Raw genomic sequence first — 15,449 nt, forward strand, 5'->3', positions numbered from 1 at the left:
CTGAAAAACTGTCAGATCTTGCAACGTGCTGATCTCATTCCAAGAGCTACACATCTGCATGTGCTTCGGATGACAAGATGTATCACTCCCGCATTGCCTCAGTGTCCTGCTCTGGTAGTTGCTCAGCATTTTGCAGAAGTGTTGAACTTTCCACATTTCCACCAACTGAATGGAAATGAAATGGCTTTTTATTCCAAGAAGCTTAAAATGCTGTGTTGTGAATTTCCATTAGCAGATGGTACTCTACCATCTTGCAGTTATTTCTAATGTGTATAGTATTTGATAGTTGAAATGATACTGGGTTTGTCTTCCAGATACAATAAGTAATCTTTGTAACGAAACTTTTCATTTTGAAGACGTGCTTAAGTTCTTGTTTCTGTGGCTCAAAATACCACTTTACACAGGTTGTCTGTATACATGGATTATTACAGCAGCAGGGAAGTCCTTCAAGGGACTCCAGCAAGGCAAGGTTTGTAGGTAGAAAGAACAGCCTTGATTTCAGTATGCACACAACTGAGCTAAATCAAGAGTTAGTGACTGACTTCTGAAAACACACACAGTAAAGCTCCTCACTAAGATCAAGGGAGCCTTTTCAAGGCCTGCTAAATATCAGATCTCATGCACGATGCTCAGGTTTTTCTTTGTTCCCATGCTGTCTGGAGGAATGGCTGGTAACTGTCCGCAACTGAAGAACTGAACAGGAATGTGAAAAAGTTACTCTAAAATGTAAAAAAAGTGGTGAGGGGCTTGTTTTGATTTCATCCCACGCAGAAGAAAGTCATCAGCAGTGAGCAGTGTCTTGTGCAGCACAGGCCGGGCTCAGGACTGTCCTCTGCTGCTAAGGCACTAGTTTCGGGACTCAAATACCCACCCCACGCGGAGGGGGTGGCAGGGAAGACGCCCTCAGCGCAGTGGCGGTGTGGCAAGGCTACAGCACAGGGGTACCAGCGTTTTTTCTGTATCTGAAAGGAAAACGCGAGCCTTGCCACATAGCTTCCCTCCCAGAAGACGGGCCTGCGCTTGGCTGGAGCTCGCCGGCTGGTGGGCAGGGGAGGTGGGCTCCGGCAGCAGAAAACTGAACTGGGCCTGGGCGCTCCGAGGGCAGCTGGGGCGGGAAAGTCGGCGGGGCGTTTGTAGGAAAAGGCTGCCGGCTCTCCCTTCCCCCTCTGCCGCCAAAACGCTCGCCACCGCCTGCAGGCCGCCCGCCGGCCCCGCGCACAGGCAGCTCTCTCGCGCCGCCCTCCGGGCAGGTGTACCGGGTGAGGTGAGGTGAGGGGGCCCGAGCCCCTCGCTGTCCCGCTGCGGGCAGGGGCCGGGACGGCCGCGTCCCACGGGGCCGTGCCCTGCCCAGAGACACGAGGTCGCGGGTGCCGTGGCCCCTTCCGCAGCACCCCCGTGGGCGCGGACGGGGCGGGGAGAAACCCGACCCCGGTCGCCTGGGAAGGGAGAGGGGCTGCCGCTGCGCGGGAGGAGGTGGCGCGGCCGAGCTACTCCCCCATCCGGAGGGGACACCCCCACCCCGGGCTGCTGGGGGGGCCCCGGCCCGGCCCGGCCCGGCGGTAGCAGAGGCGGCGCAGGGCGCGGGCTGCTGCCGTCCCGGGGCAGGGGAGGGCAGGGGAGGGCAGGGGCGCGGCGCTGCCCTCTCGCCGAGCGGGGGAGAGCGGAGCGAGGCGGGAAGCCGGCGCCGGGCGCCCGTCTGCCTCCGGCCGGCCGGAGCCATGCGGAGCTGCGGGAGGGCGAGGGGGGCTGCGGGCTGGGCCGCCCCGCTGCTCCTGCTGTGGCAGTGCTTGCCGACGGCGCGGCTCTACAACCTGGACACCCAGCACCCGCTACTCTTCCGGGGGGGCAACGGGACCCTCTTTGGGTACTCGGTTCTCCTGCACCGCCACGGCGAGGAGAGGTGGTGAGTCCCCGGCCGGGCCGCCCCCGCGGGGGCCCCTTCCACCCGTCGCGCCTTCTTCCCGGCTCCGCCGGCCGCGGCCCCTCACGCTGCCGTCTCTGCCCCGCAGGCTCGTGGCAGGCGCCCCCCGGGCCAGCTGGCCCGCCAACAGCTCGGTGGCCAACCCCGGGGCCATCTTCCGGTGCCGGATCGGGAGGAACCCCCGCGGGCGGTGCGAGCAGCTCCAGCTGGGTGAGTCGGCGGCGGGGCGCGGGCGGGGAGACCCCGGCGCTGGGCCGCGCAGGGGCCGGGGTGGGAGGCGGCGGGGCGTCCCTGCCGGCCCCTCCGCGGTGGCAGCGGGACGGGACGGGACGGTCTGGTCCGGTCCGTGCCCGCCCGCACTGCACGCACCGCGGCTCCTCTGCCGCTGCCTTCAAGGCTACGGGCGGTTTCTCCTGGGTCCTTTCCAGGTTAAACTGGCGTTCACCTCTCGCTAAAGGACGAGGTCAACGCTGTTGCCCAAGAGCAGCAATTTAGAGATTTAGAGAAGCCGCATGTGGCAGCTCCCGTTCCCACAGTTTTCTTTCGCACCTTTCAGCACTCGGTTCAAAAGCCTCGTGAGTGTTTCGGTCTGCCTCTCGTGCTTCTCAGCAGAAAGGTAGTTCAGCTTTAGGAGCAGAGGGCAAATGTAGTTAGCTCAGAGTTGTGGGGGTGGAAGTATGTGCCTGAATCGTCTTTTCTTCTGCAAAGCCATCCTTTCGTAGAAGCCACCCTAAAGTAACTCTGAACCACAGTCGTCTTGCAGATGGGTTCTTCTTGCTTGCACATTTGTTGAAAAATTGACTTTCAGGGGAACAAAGCTATTTCTGACTGAATCGGTTTTTCCAGCTCCTGCATTTAACCTAACTCTGCTCTACCTCCCGAGTCCCCATGCTCGGGAGATGTAACTGGCTGGACTTACCAAACTTCCAAATGTTTGATACTTGTTAAAAAGAAGAACACTTTGCAATGGGTTACCGTGACTATGCGCGAACTGCTTTGGGCTCTGTTCTTGTCCCCCTTGCATACAGTGCCGTTCATTCTGTCCCTATGCTGCGCATAGAAAGCTTCCTGAACTTTCTGTCCTGCTGTGACGGAGACCATCCGATCCGTTAAAACTATGAACTTGCCGCCCAGTAGGATAAGAAGCGCGGGAAAGGGTTTTCAAAATATTTGAAACCAATGAAAGCGATAGCACACCATGAACTGATGGGCTTTCAGGGCAAAACGCAGCATTCCATGACAAAAACGTTCGAACAATTATTTCTCTACACATCTATGCATAGTGCTTAGAACTGATGGATTCTATCCATTTTTTTCCTACAGATAGAAATAAGAATTATTTTTTGTAACTAAGCTACAAAAACCTAAGGTACTTCAGTGGTGCTTTACTTGCAGCCGCATAAGGAAAAGACAAGCGGTTGCTCATAGAAGGAACTGCAATTAAACTTATTCCAGCCCAAGTAGTTCTTTATATTTTTCTTCTTTTTTAAGTAATTTCATTCCAATATTAGATTTATTGAAAAATTATATAGAACAAAGAGCTTTTTTCTCCAACGGCTTTTTTGCAAAAGTCAAAGGAGTCAACTAAAGTGGTGAAATAGCATATGCTAAGAGGCAATAAACCCCCGCTCCTGGATAGTCCTTCACTGCAAGGGGGAAGGAAAGGAGGGGAAGGGTGGAAAGTTTCAGGTTCTTTGAAAGCTGCATACATCTGCAGTACTTCTCGACTTGCTCATTTAGTCAGTGGAGAAACAAAAGCTCTAATGAAGTAACTTGACGGGCTTTTCCTCAGTAGCTTAGGGGATTCTAAATGAAATGATGCAACAGGTGAATGAAAATGTTTATGTGGTTCCAAAGGCTTAATTTAACACAGCTTCTATTCCTGGGTTTAGAGGCTGCAGTTTACACAATGGTGTTTACTGTCTTGTCCTGCATTTTTAAAAACAGTGATACCACAAGAGATTTTTGCAAAATGTTTGTTTCCCTTAGTGCCGGATGACATCTTTACATCACTAAGGTACATCAACAGTATTTCTGAAGTTAAATACATACTGAAAAGAAGTGCTCTATTGTAAAACAGGTCAGTGAGGTCAATGAAGAAGCCAAAGGCGGCTGTGGTGCATGGGATGTAAATGAAGTAGGATAGTATCTGAGGTTTGATAAGCCCCTGCCATCCTGCCAAGCGGTCACAGAAATACACAAGAGAACTTGCAATTGCAAAGCTGAACTTAATTATCTCTTGTCTAACTCATTCAGGCTGTCAGCAACTTTTGGACATAATGGTTTTATCGACGCTGTGTCTTTCAGTCAGTGACCTCCTTGTTCTTCTGCTTGGATTCTTGCCAGTGACAAGTTTGGTTTCTGATATCATAGAATAGGGTAATTTCCTTTGAAAAATGTGCAGGGATGTATTACATTGCTAGTACAGGCAAATTGAGAAATAGCTATTTCCATCTTTCTCTTAAATACTTGAATTCACATTTCTTTCAGTAAAAGAATTGTTGAGGTAATAAGTGTCTAATTATGAGTCATAGAAATGTAGAGGTGACAACAGGCACTAGAAGTGTATTTTTCCAAATGTTGGGCCTCTGTAATAAATAGATGTGAATTACTTAGAGACATAAATATGTTAAAACACTTTGTTGCTATTTTTCACTAAAGTACCCTTGAAACTGGCATAACTAATTAATGAAGGGTTCATGCACAATTAGGAAGCCTCTGATCACACAAAACTGCTGTTGTATTTTTTATGTCACACATTCCTATCTGCTTCCTCAGTAGAGAAAGAGTTGCTGGGAATTGTCCTGTGCTGCAGTCATCCCAACATCTGGAAAAAACTCATCCCAGGCATACTTCAGAGAATTTTAATGTTGTTCAAGGTGTTGCAGGGGCCTGGGCTGGTTTGAGTCGAGAGGAGCCACGAGATACACTGTCATGAGTTACACTAGCAAATCTTCGTCTTCCCAGCCTCTCACTGGTATTTCTAGATCTCTCTCCGATTGCTGAATAGAGGACTAATGTTATTTTAGAGTTTCTTTTCTAGTTCTAGTACTTCTGCCAATGATGTCAAGTATTCTAGACTGCTGATTTACTTGTATTTGGAGTATTTTTAAATGATGACTTATGTTACATGCAGAGGCTTGTAATCAAGCTCTAGGCACAAATACAAAATATTCCAATATTATTTGGAGCACTAAGTGTCTGTCTTCTACCAGTCTTCTAGTCTTTTGACTTGCAAGACCTTGCCCACATCAGTTTGGGGTAGTCATAGGTTATTGCAGAGGGAGTTGCACAAAGTTCCTTAGATGTTTTGACCTATTACATTTTGGACTTGCAAAACATTACAGAAATTCTTCAACAAAATTGCTCTCAGATTTGCAACAGAATGATTCATTGGCTAAAAATAAAGGAAACAATTCATAAAATTTGCCATCCGGTCTAAAAAAAAAGTTTTAACTATGAATGTACACAGTAAATTCAGTGCATGTTGTTTAACATAATGCCAGAAAGCTTTGCCTGCAGTTTCAGCTTTCTACCCTTCCTTTAAGTCCCTGCTACAATTAACCTATGAACAAATTGCCCTCTAGCTCCCCCAGCTGAATCATTACAATGGAAAAGTGAACAGTTAAATGGCTTTCCCCAAAAGGCTGACCTGTGTTTGTTCAACTTTGATTTCAGTAAGTTTTGCCTTTGGTAGTTTGGCTTTTTGATCTCACTTGCATTGCTCATACTTTGCCAGTGATCTCCTTTGAAATAGCCATACTATTCCAAGGAAGACAGGACCTTCTGGACCTTGGTCTTCTGTTACAGAGTTATGGGAACAGCTGGCACTTAACTAAAATGTTTTGGGTAGAAGTGGTTTGAGGGACGTAAGAGGGATAAGACCTATGAAATCTGTGAAAAGAGAAAAGATTGCCCTGGATGAATGAAAAAAAATAGTCTGATGAGGCCCTGACATCTAGAAGCAGGATATCAGAAGGCTTGTCATCTTTGCAGTAGGCTTCATAGTTTTAATCAATTAGCAATAGGACCAGCAGAGTTCTGGGAGGATAAGAAGGATCATGGGAGGCTGCTGGGCATGGAAAGCACTGGAGCAAGTTACATAAAACTCGTTTCTCAGATGACGTTGCAAACATCTGTATTAGAGTCCTTGAGGCCAAAACTAGAAGTGGCTTTATAAGTTGTGACCTTATTTATATGCGATTGTGCTGTTTCTGTGGATGTGTGCAGTGGGGATTATAGCAGAAGTGTATCTTCCAGCTGCGTAATGTACACAGGCTGGGCAATTACTTATCTCTTGGTGACTTTATGACAGCGCGTGCTCCTTTTCCCTGAGGCAACCAAGCTGCCACATCCTCTTGAGCTTATGCAGTGCTCTTCTGTTGCTTGTGCAGAATACAACATTTTCTCTTCTCATTTGATAAAATTTTATAATGTCATACCCTGAGCAGGGGCTCATCACGGTGTCTGGGATATCAAGCTCACGCTTCTTACACCCACAAAGACCTATCTTTTCCAAGATGGCTGAATACTTGCCAGTCGGAGAGGAGACATAAGATAGCAGGTCAGCAGAGGGCCAAAGTGAACCTGAATCAAGAATGTATGCTGGAATCGAGGAAAAGGGGAATACAATCCAACGAGCATGAAGGAATGGTGGTGCTTTTTCTTGTTACGGACCTCTGAAATAGGCACAGGAATGAAGCACTGAGACCAGCAAAACTTCCTTTTATCTCTTGCGTCATCATTATGTGGTTTTGTTTGACTTATAGAAAGTCTTAGAAAGCCTCTTGAGATCTAAATTGATGACACTGGTAGCCTCCACTTCTTCCATTTCCTGCAAATCCACATACACTATAAAGCAAGTCCCAGGTAAGTCATTGTCATAAGAGGACAGAAAGCATTGCCAGAATGGAGTTACCAGAAGTGCCTTTTCTGGTTTAAAGGAGGATTAGTTCTTATACGTGGGAGTGTAATGGAACTTTGTTTTCTGAGGAGATTTCAATCAGATTAACGTGCTCTATAATTCACGCAAACCATGGAAATGTCTCCTTGGGAAGTGAGGAGTTCTATGTGACATAACTCCAAAATTAAATTCCAAAACTAACTTCCAAACTTGTGTCTGAAAATGGTAAATATTCGCTGACTAATGTCACTGACATTAGCCAAGTAGGACAATTCAGAAGCTTATAATTTAAACTTCAGTAACTGACAACCTGCAGAAAAATCAGCTTCTTTTTAGTAGATTTTTAAAGTAAGGTATTTTACTTCGTGCTTGTCTTGGAGTAAGAGCCCACATGTTGTTAATTACCGTTCCTCAGGTGACCTACAGGAATTATTAAATTACAGTAACATAAAATCTCTTGGCCCAAAGACAATTGAATGTGATGTTATTGTGAGTGCTCAGGTCGGTTCCTGTTTACTTGGATTTTGCATACTATTTTCTTCATGTTCTTAGGGGAAGGCACATGCGGGAGGAAGTGGTAAGGAAGAGATGAAGGAGGGTCAGATGCCTTTTGACCCTGTGAAGGGTGTTGTTTGTGGAAGAAGATAGAGTACAGTTGCGATGCGCAGTGTACATCATCCTCTCTGCAGTATGGCGAGGGGCTCCTGACTGCACTACTCTGGTCTTTCTGTCGGAGCAGGGAGAAAGCATCATGTTTGGAAAAAGTGGAGAGGTAGTATGGAAGTAGAAGAAATCAAGGCTCCAGAAGTTTCTTCAGACAAATGTCAATTGCTAAGCCTCTCACAAAACAGTAGAGAACAAGCTCCGAAATAAGCATGGTGGTTGGGTTTTATTCCTACAAATGCTTCTCCTGACATTTTCTTACCATGAAATAAAAAATTATCTTGATTCCATTAGTCTGCTATTTTATCTCAAAAAGTCCATGACATCCTAGGTATAAAATCATTTAAGTCAGTGTTGGTTGTGAGAATGTATGTAGCAAAGCCCACAGTCATTCGTCTTTCTCCTGGCTACTAGACAAGGTGTATCGCTTTATTCTGTTTCCATACTTAATCAATATTGTGCAGTTTTATGTCCTATAAAAGGAATTCAGCAAGTCTGCTAAATTAGGAATGTATTTATTTAAACTCTCTAATGCACTGGGCAGTAATAAATCTCAGCTCTGGTGCGAGCATAGTTTTGGGGGGTGTTGATTTATGTGTTTTCCTCTCAGACCATGTCCCTGTCAGCGCTGATACTCTGCGGTCTGTACTGGCGCCCTCTTCTGGGTAACTGAACCCCTTAAACCTCAAAAGTTTTGGGTTCAGCCAGGTTCAATGCAGTAACTGCATTGAATCTGGGAAAGTCTTAAAAATTCTGCAAAAGAGCTTGTTCAAATGACATGTTTCCTTATTTTATAAGCATTTTTTTCACAAACTGTGTCATGCTGATGCATAGAAAATACTGGTTCAATAATTTGATTAATGCTTATTCAGACAACCATCTTACAGATGAAAAGCTTTCTTTATGTAACTTAGAATACTTTTAAATGTGTAGCTTCTTCTTACCATGGGTACCACTACTGCATTCTAGAAGGAAGCAAATATTTGCTGACTTGGCAATATTGTAGCCTTTTGCAGGAGTTAGAAGAAATTTCACTATGTTCTCTAAGGTTTTAAAAATTAACTGTCCTTAAGAACAAAAAACAAAGAGCTACTGCTAAATAATTGCAACAGTGCAAGGAGTGCACAGGACATGCATACATAATGATCTGACATCCCCAGTAGAGATTGCAGTTATACGCCCTTTATTTGATAGCCATTTGTGGTAGAGATCATTTTAAGGTCTGCTACCAGTAGATACGTAGTTGGAGAGATGCTTGCTTTAGGCTAGAGTTTAGGTAGCACTCACAGATATTACTTGTTTCTTATGAAGTTTTAGGCTGAAGAACACTTGCAAAGCCAGCCCTTCATCAGATTGAGCGTAACGTCACTTTCTATCTTAATTTCAATAATGATGCAGAAGCCAATCCTCACTGCCAACCTATTGTGTTCAGAACCAGTACGTTCCCTTTGGCTATGTGCAATTGTACCTTTGTTCAAGAAGAAAGTGAAAAGTCTACGTGGCCTACGTGAGACAGAGGTCAGGTCCACCAAACCTGAGTTACTGCAGTCTCCCCGTAGAGTTCTTGGGTGCTCCTGTTACTCACCACGTGGCCCTTCAGCCTGTCCCCCTGTTCAGAGCATCGCTGTTTGTGTCCTAGGCAACCCCAATGGAGAGCGCTGTGGGAAGACTTGTTTGGAAGAGCGTGATAATCAGTGGCTGGGTGTCAGCTTATCAAGGCAGCCAAAAGAAAATGGATCTATCGTTGTATGTATTAACAGCTGGAGCTGCGTGTCTGTTTGTCAGACTGCCTTCGCCTTTCTTACGCTTCTGTGCCAAACATCATGTTTGTTTTTTTCCATAGGCTTGTGGACATAGATGGAAAAATATCTTTTACATAAAAAATGAACACAAACTCCCATACGGTATTTGTTTTGCCATCTCTTCTGATTTTCGAACTGAACTGAGCAGAAGAATATGCCCATGCTATATAGGTAAGCGGAATGCTTGCGTCCTTTGTAGGGAAGGGTAAGATACATAACTGCATGGTGCGGAGTTTATGAAGAGCCTGTGTTGCTCTGAGCAGGCTTTCTGCAGCCAAACGTTTGAAGATTGAGTGCTGATGATACGAGCCCAACTTATGTTGTAAATTCATTAGCAAGATGTTTGTCACTTCAAAGAAAAGCTGCTTTCAAGAGGCAAAAAATTAGTTTAAATAGGGCATCAGAATACTTGCTCCTTGGACTGGATCACTGAAGGATGTGTGCTTCTCAAAAACAGGCCAGCAGAGGACATCCATCCTTCCTTTACTCTGTCATTTGCTTGCTTTGCTCAGGAGAGTGCCTCACATTACAGCAGCAGTAATACCTGCAAGTGATGGTTGCCATCTGCTCCTTAAGCCTTTGATACAAAGCTGCTGCGGTTCCTCGACACAGTGTGTATCCCTGTTCCTTACTTGCCTCCTGCCAAGGCTGCTGCTGTGGTGTAAGACCTTCAGTGGTCCTTCCTCAGAGGACTGCAGGAGCAGAATAAGAGTCAAGACTTGAAGCTGTCAAACAAGTCCATCCCTGCTTTCCCTTCCATACCTCCATCACGATCTCGTGACCCTGCCCCCTGCCAATGCAAGGAAGAGCTGACAATCTGGCCTTTCCATGCAGACCAATAGCGTAAGGCCATCAAACATCCTGCTGCTGGCTTCAGAGACTGTTACGAGCATTGGTGAAATCATGCTTTTATCTTCAGTGACTTTTTAAGTGAACAAATCGATGGATGAGATGAAGAGAACCCTGATGGGAGGCAGTTAGCAAGGAAAAGCAGGAAAACAGAGCTGGGAGAGTTGGATGTAAAGACAACTGCTAAGGGTGATAGATACCAGTATGTCTAAGATAGCCATAACACAAGCTCTTCAGACCACTAGTGGAGCATCAGGGCAACTCCTATCAAGATACATGAGCCTGTCAGTCAGATTATGCCTGAATTATACAGAGTGGAAGAGAAGAGTTAGCCTTATCTAGCTGTGCTGTTCAAACTGTGCTATTTAATTCATGGAACAATTTAAAAAGAAAAGAATAGCCTTTAAAGTCACAAGATTTCAAAGGCAGCTGTGATCAAGTGATACATAGTGCTTTGAGTTTGTTACAATAATATATTGAAGCTAATTTTTATATTTATATTATACTATATTATATTGCAGTGGAAACCAGTGCTTCTAGTTTTATTACAGACCTGAAAACCAATGTTGTTTTATTTTGGGGGGTTTTTTAACTTCTCTCAACTTCTGTTGAAGACCTGGTAACAAATTCTGAAACTACATGCATCTCATCCTCTTTAATATTTCTTGCCCATTCCCAGATCATGTGCGCAAGTTTGGAGAAAACCATGGGTCATGCCAGGCTGGAATGTCTAGTTTTTACGTTGAGGTGTGTATTAAAGATACCAAACTTCTCTCTATATGTATATACTTACATACATGTAGACATACATGAAAGTGTATATGTAAATGCAAACATTAACACTGTCTTTTTTTGTGGGAGTGAAAAAAGACTTTTGTCATGTCTTTTTAATTGAATCTTGGTAAGACTTGTGTGATAATTCCCAACTAATACTTTTACTTTTTATTCCCAAAAATACTTTTATGCCTTAATAAATCCAAAATTACTTTTCATCTGGAAAAAGAGCATGAGTATAACAGAGTATGAAGTTTTATTATTCTCTTTAATCTGTTTGATGTAACGTTAACAACAATAACACTTACCTTCTTACTTTAGAGAGTAATATTCTGTATTATTTAATCTCCATTTCACCCTAAGATTATGATTTCTAAAAAAATCTTTTGAGAAGAGAAAATCCTGTTTGTTTCTCTCTTTTAAGTTGCTCACAGCTCAAAGTTTTTAATAACCATATTTTTAGAAAGTCTGAAAAATGTTGTCTGTGATCTAGTGGTAATCCCCCAGTACTGACCCAGATGCATGTCCAGTAGCGTTTTACTGAGTTCACAAGAGGTCTAAAGAAAAGCATTTGACTTGTTTTGCCTATCTTCATGAATATTTAAATATTAATAACATGACTTTGTTTTATTTTTCTTTTAGGACTTAATTATAATGGGAGCCCCTGGATCATTTTATTGGACTGGTTCTGTTTTTGTATATAACACAACTGCAAATACAATCCATGCTTATACAGATTCAAATAATCAAGTGAAATTTGGCAGTTATCTAGGTACTTAAAAATATTTAATACTTTACAAAAATATAAATCAAAGAATTAGCTGATCTTGAAGTGAGGGCACACTGTTTATCAGTGCTTTCTTTATTAATCCCAGAAGCAACAGTTCTAAAGATGTGTTCTGATTTTGTTAAATATTATTTAATTATAAGGCTTCCTCTCTGTTCTTTTTACATGGAAACTTCTCAAACATTGGGTTTCTGGTTTTGTCATCTCTCCACTGAGTTTCTATCATCTCTTTATTTAGAAGGTAGAGGATATGCTTCTGATTAGCAATAGTTTGCACTTCACTGTTAAGTCTGAAATGCTGCCAAGGGCTTTCATAGCAAAAGACATAATGATTTCACATATAACAAATACAAAAAGTTTGTTACAGTGAACCTGCAAGGAAACAAGTCTTAATTGTATTGTCAATAAGGGGAAGTATGCTATGATCTTAAGAGGCAGACTTGTCTCCAATAGTGATGATTTTTTCTTTTTTTTTTTTCTTTTTTTTTTTTAAATTCCAACCATATCTTGGTCTGGATACGTGGAAAGGCAAACCTTATCTATGAATGTCTACAAAGCAAGCCATTAAGTTGCTATTCATGTACCTGTATCCAAGTAATTAGCTGAATTTAGTGCTAGAATTTGTAGGAGTTTATGCCAAGAACCATGAGCAGCTTCAGTTTTCTCACTACACCCTAAGAAAAGCTCGTCTGTCCTTCCTGAACTCCTGAGCAAGAATATTTTTGCCTGTGACCATTCGTTTTTGCATTTTCCCATTTATAGATCCGGTTCACGTGGATAAACATTTCCTGTTTCTGATTTCACTCTTTTGACAATAGGAAGTAGGCATACATTATGAAATAACTATTGTGAAATACAAAGTGGCTAACACTTCAGAATTGCAAAGGCTGCAGTTGGGCCCTGAGGAAAAGTCAAGCAAAAGAGATGTTGGATGGTGAAAGGTGATCAGATACCCAGATCACTATGGTTAACCAGTAGTGTTTCTAACCTTTCATAGGACACCTGAAAAACTTCAGAGAATGCTTGCTGCAGCTTTTCAGTAACAATCAGCAGAAAAAATATAGCACTGGTCTGAGAAAAAGCTCATTACAGGTTTCTGCTCCTACAAGTATAAGAGTGAGAATTTCTGTAATGAATGAGTCAAGTCATTGATAGCCAAAAGCCAGATATAGCAAGCAGGTAAAAGCTTGCATAAGGACTGTGCTGGGGAGGGTGCAGGGAAAGCGTTCCCACATGTGTGGCCTCTCCTAGTTCCCTTGGCCATCCAGGACCTGAGATCAGCTGGAGTTTGCTTCACAAATACTTCTCCAGTGACCTGGTGCAACCATAGCAGCCAGCATGCTAGGTTGGCAGAGCCATGTGCCTTCTAAACTTGCCATTTCTACAGGAAAGTGAAGAGAGGGAACATTGGCTCATCTGTGTGTCTCTACAGTAGCAGCTGTGATAAACCTTACATTTTGCACTGTTCCATGCTGCGTAAACCTCCACTTTGTTTCCTCATAATAACACATAATGTGGTTGAAAGAATGTAAAGGTACCTTCTTTCCGTTTCTTCAGCTTCTGTTCTGTCCCATCCTCAGCATTGTCTAAGGCCAAAATCTATTTAGGGTTAATTCTGCTACCAAAGATTTTTTTTTTTTTTTTTTTTTTTTTTTTTTTGAAGACTGAGTTTGCTTCTCCCTTGAATAATGAACAAAAACATCCTTGCCAAGTGGTGGAAGTATATTGTGACCGGAGTGTAATTCAAGCACATTACTAGACACAATTATCTATTTACACTACCCTTCTTCTGGCAGGGACTGAAAAGTTGGTGGCTTTATTTACATTTTTCATTAAACTGTCAAAGAGTAATAATAAATTAGAGTTTGCAGGAAGAGTGTGTAAAAGTATCATAACATTTTCCATAAGTTGGAAGAAACAGCTGTTCAAGTACCAGCCAATTAAAAGAAAGAAGTTAGAAAGAGAAGGTGGTAAAATGTAACTTTTGGTAGTATTTCCTTGGCTGCTTCAGAGTATCTTGGAGATTAATAACTGACTTTTTTAAAAGGAATTAGATAAGTAAGTCAGTCTTTCAAATCAGCTGGGCCTGATGAAAGAGTAACCTTAGGCACTTAACAAACTGCTTTAAAGAAATCACAAAGTAAGAGACAGTGTCTTTTATGAATCTGAGAATGGCAAATGACATTTCAGAAAACTGAAAAACTGTAGTAAGGGTAAAGAGAAGAGAATTCTGGGGTTGGAAATATAATTTCATGTGACTATGCCTTTAAATTTAAAGGGTCAATTTTGTGATCACCCCCCCCAACATTTTAATACCACAATAAGGTATTATTATGAGGACTGTCTGATTACTATACTTCCTTTTGGTGTGTTTGGCTTTTGGTGTTTTTGTTGTTTTAAAAGAAAAAAAAATTCATTAGAATTACCAATGTTTATACTTCAGCAAAACCAAAATAACTAGAAAATAAAGGTCAGAGGAGGTAAATTAAGGTTCAGCCACTTAAGCTTAATTTTTTTTTTGTTGAGTAAGTAAAAACTAGGTGTTGACATTTAAATGATAAATTGTCTTGTTCATCTCTTTTAGCTTAAAATATGAAAAGAAAAAGCTGGCTTAATGAGAACTTGAATTCTAGACAGTTGTCTTCACAGATAAAAGATTTAAGGCTTGTTCTCATCTGATCCAAGATGATTTTCCCATTTTCTCTGCCTACTATGAAAATCAACAGTCATTCAGTAAATGCAAGAGTAGCAGAATATGTTAACTGTCTTCCCTGTTTCAACTTAGCCATAATGTGTTTTGGAAAGAGTAAGGATGACTTGTGTAGCTACAGATTAAGGCATTAGCCTTCAGTTTGCAGTTCTGTAGCTGGACATCTGCACCAAAATATGGTCCTGTTTGTTAAGAGCTGTCTCCACATACAGAAATACTTTGTAATGTAGATTAATTTACAAAAGCTGATGCAATGTTTTCTTATTGCATCATCAAGCTTTTTTGCGCCAGTTTGTTCCTGACGTTTTCATATGTGTATATCCACAATGCTGTATGTGTGTGTGTATATGCGCATGCACATATAAGTAGCACTACATTTCATTTTTCTGCAGTCCAGTTACAATAGTCAAAGAGTAACAATTGAATCAAGTGTTTCCACATTGCACAGTATGGACATTTGATCGTTTTTATTTGTATTACAAAATGGGCTCACTGAACAACTGCAGAATATGCATTAATGGAAGGTGTTTGCATTTTATTTTATTGGCTTTTAAAGTATGGCAGATAATTGAGATCCTGGGAAGAAATGAGTGTTTCTGACACTTGTTTCTGCTTGCTGGAACTTACTGTTTGTATTGATTGACCTTTTGCTTATATTTCAAAAACTTTCTTTTCTGTTTTCATTGCTAACTTGCATGAGGTCTGAATATCAGACTCACAATAATTTGTGATGTTAATAGCTTTTATACATCATGCTCCCATATTTTTTTCTTTATATAGCATTTCCACTGTTGAATAGTGCATTTCTAATTTACAGGATACTCTGTTGGAGCTGGACATTTTCTGACATCAGCCAGTATAGAAGTAATTGGAGGGGCTCCCCAACAGGAGCAGACTGGTAAAGTAAGAGATTGTCTATACTATTGGTTTGAAGAATATACCCCCACATACCCACCCATGATCTTCCAATTTAGATTGGAATTTAGATTAGATATGTTAATCTAAATTAACATATTAAAGACAAGTATCAGATAGACCAG

General features: G+C 42.5%; 1 protein-coding gene across 1 annotated transcript in view; it reads left to right on the plus strand.

Moving 5' to 3' along the window:
* Positions 1–1,718: 1,718 nt before the first annotated feature.
* Positions 1,719–15,449, plus strand: part of ITGA4 (integrin subunit alpha 4) — a 38,336-nt gene continuing 24,605 nt past the window's right edge. Inside the window, exons 1-7 of the mRNA XM_059820185.1 lie at positions 1,719–1,903; positions 2,010–2,131; positions 9,127–9,233; positions 9,331–9,460; positions 10,818–10,885; positions 11,555–11,684; positions 15,227–15,312. Coding sequence (XP_059676168.1) covers positions 1,719–1,903; positions 2,010–2,131; positions 9,127–9,233; positions 9,331–9,460; positions 10,818–10,885; positions 11,555–11,684; positions 15,227–15,312 — 828 coding nt within the window. The remainder of the gene's footprint in view (positions 1,904–2,009; positions 2,132–9,126; positions 9,234–9,330; positions 9,461–10,817; positions 10,886–11,554; positions 11,685–15,226; positions 15,313–15,449) is intronic.

The sequence above is a fragment of the Gavia stellata genome, chromosome 8 (genome assembly GCF_030936135.1).
Source record: "Gavia stellata isolate bGavSte3 chromosome 8, bGavSte3.hap2, whole genome shotgun sequence".
In the NCBI taxonomy this organism is placed as follows: Eukaryota; Metazoa; Chordata; class Aves; order Gaviiformes; family Gaviidae; genus Gavia; species Gavia stellata.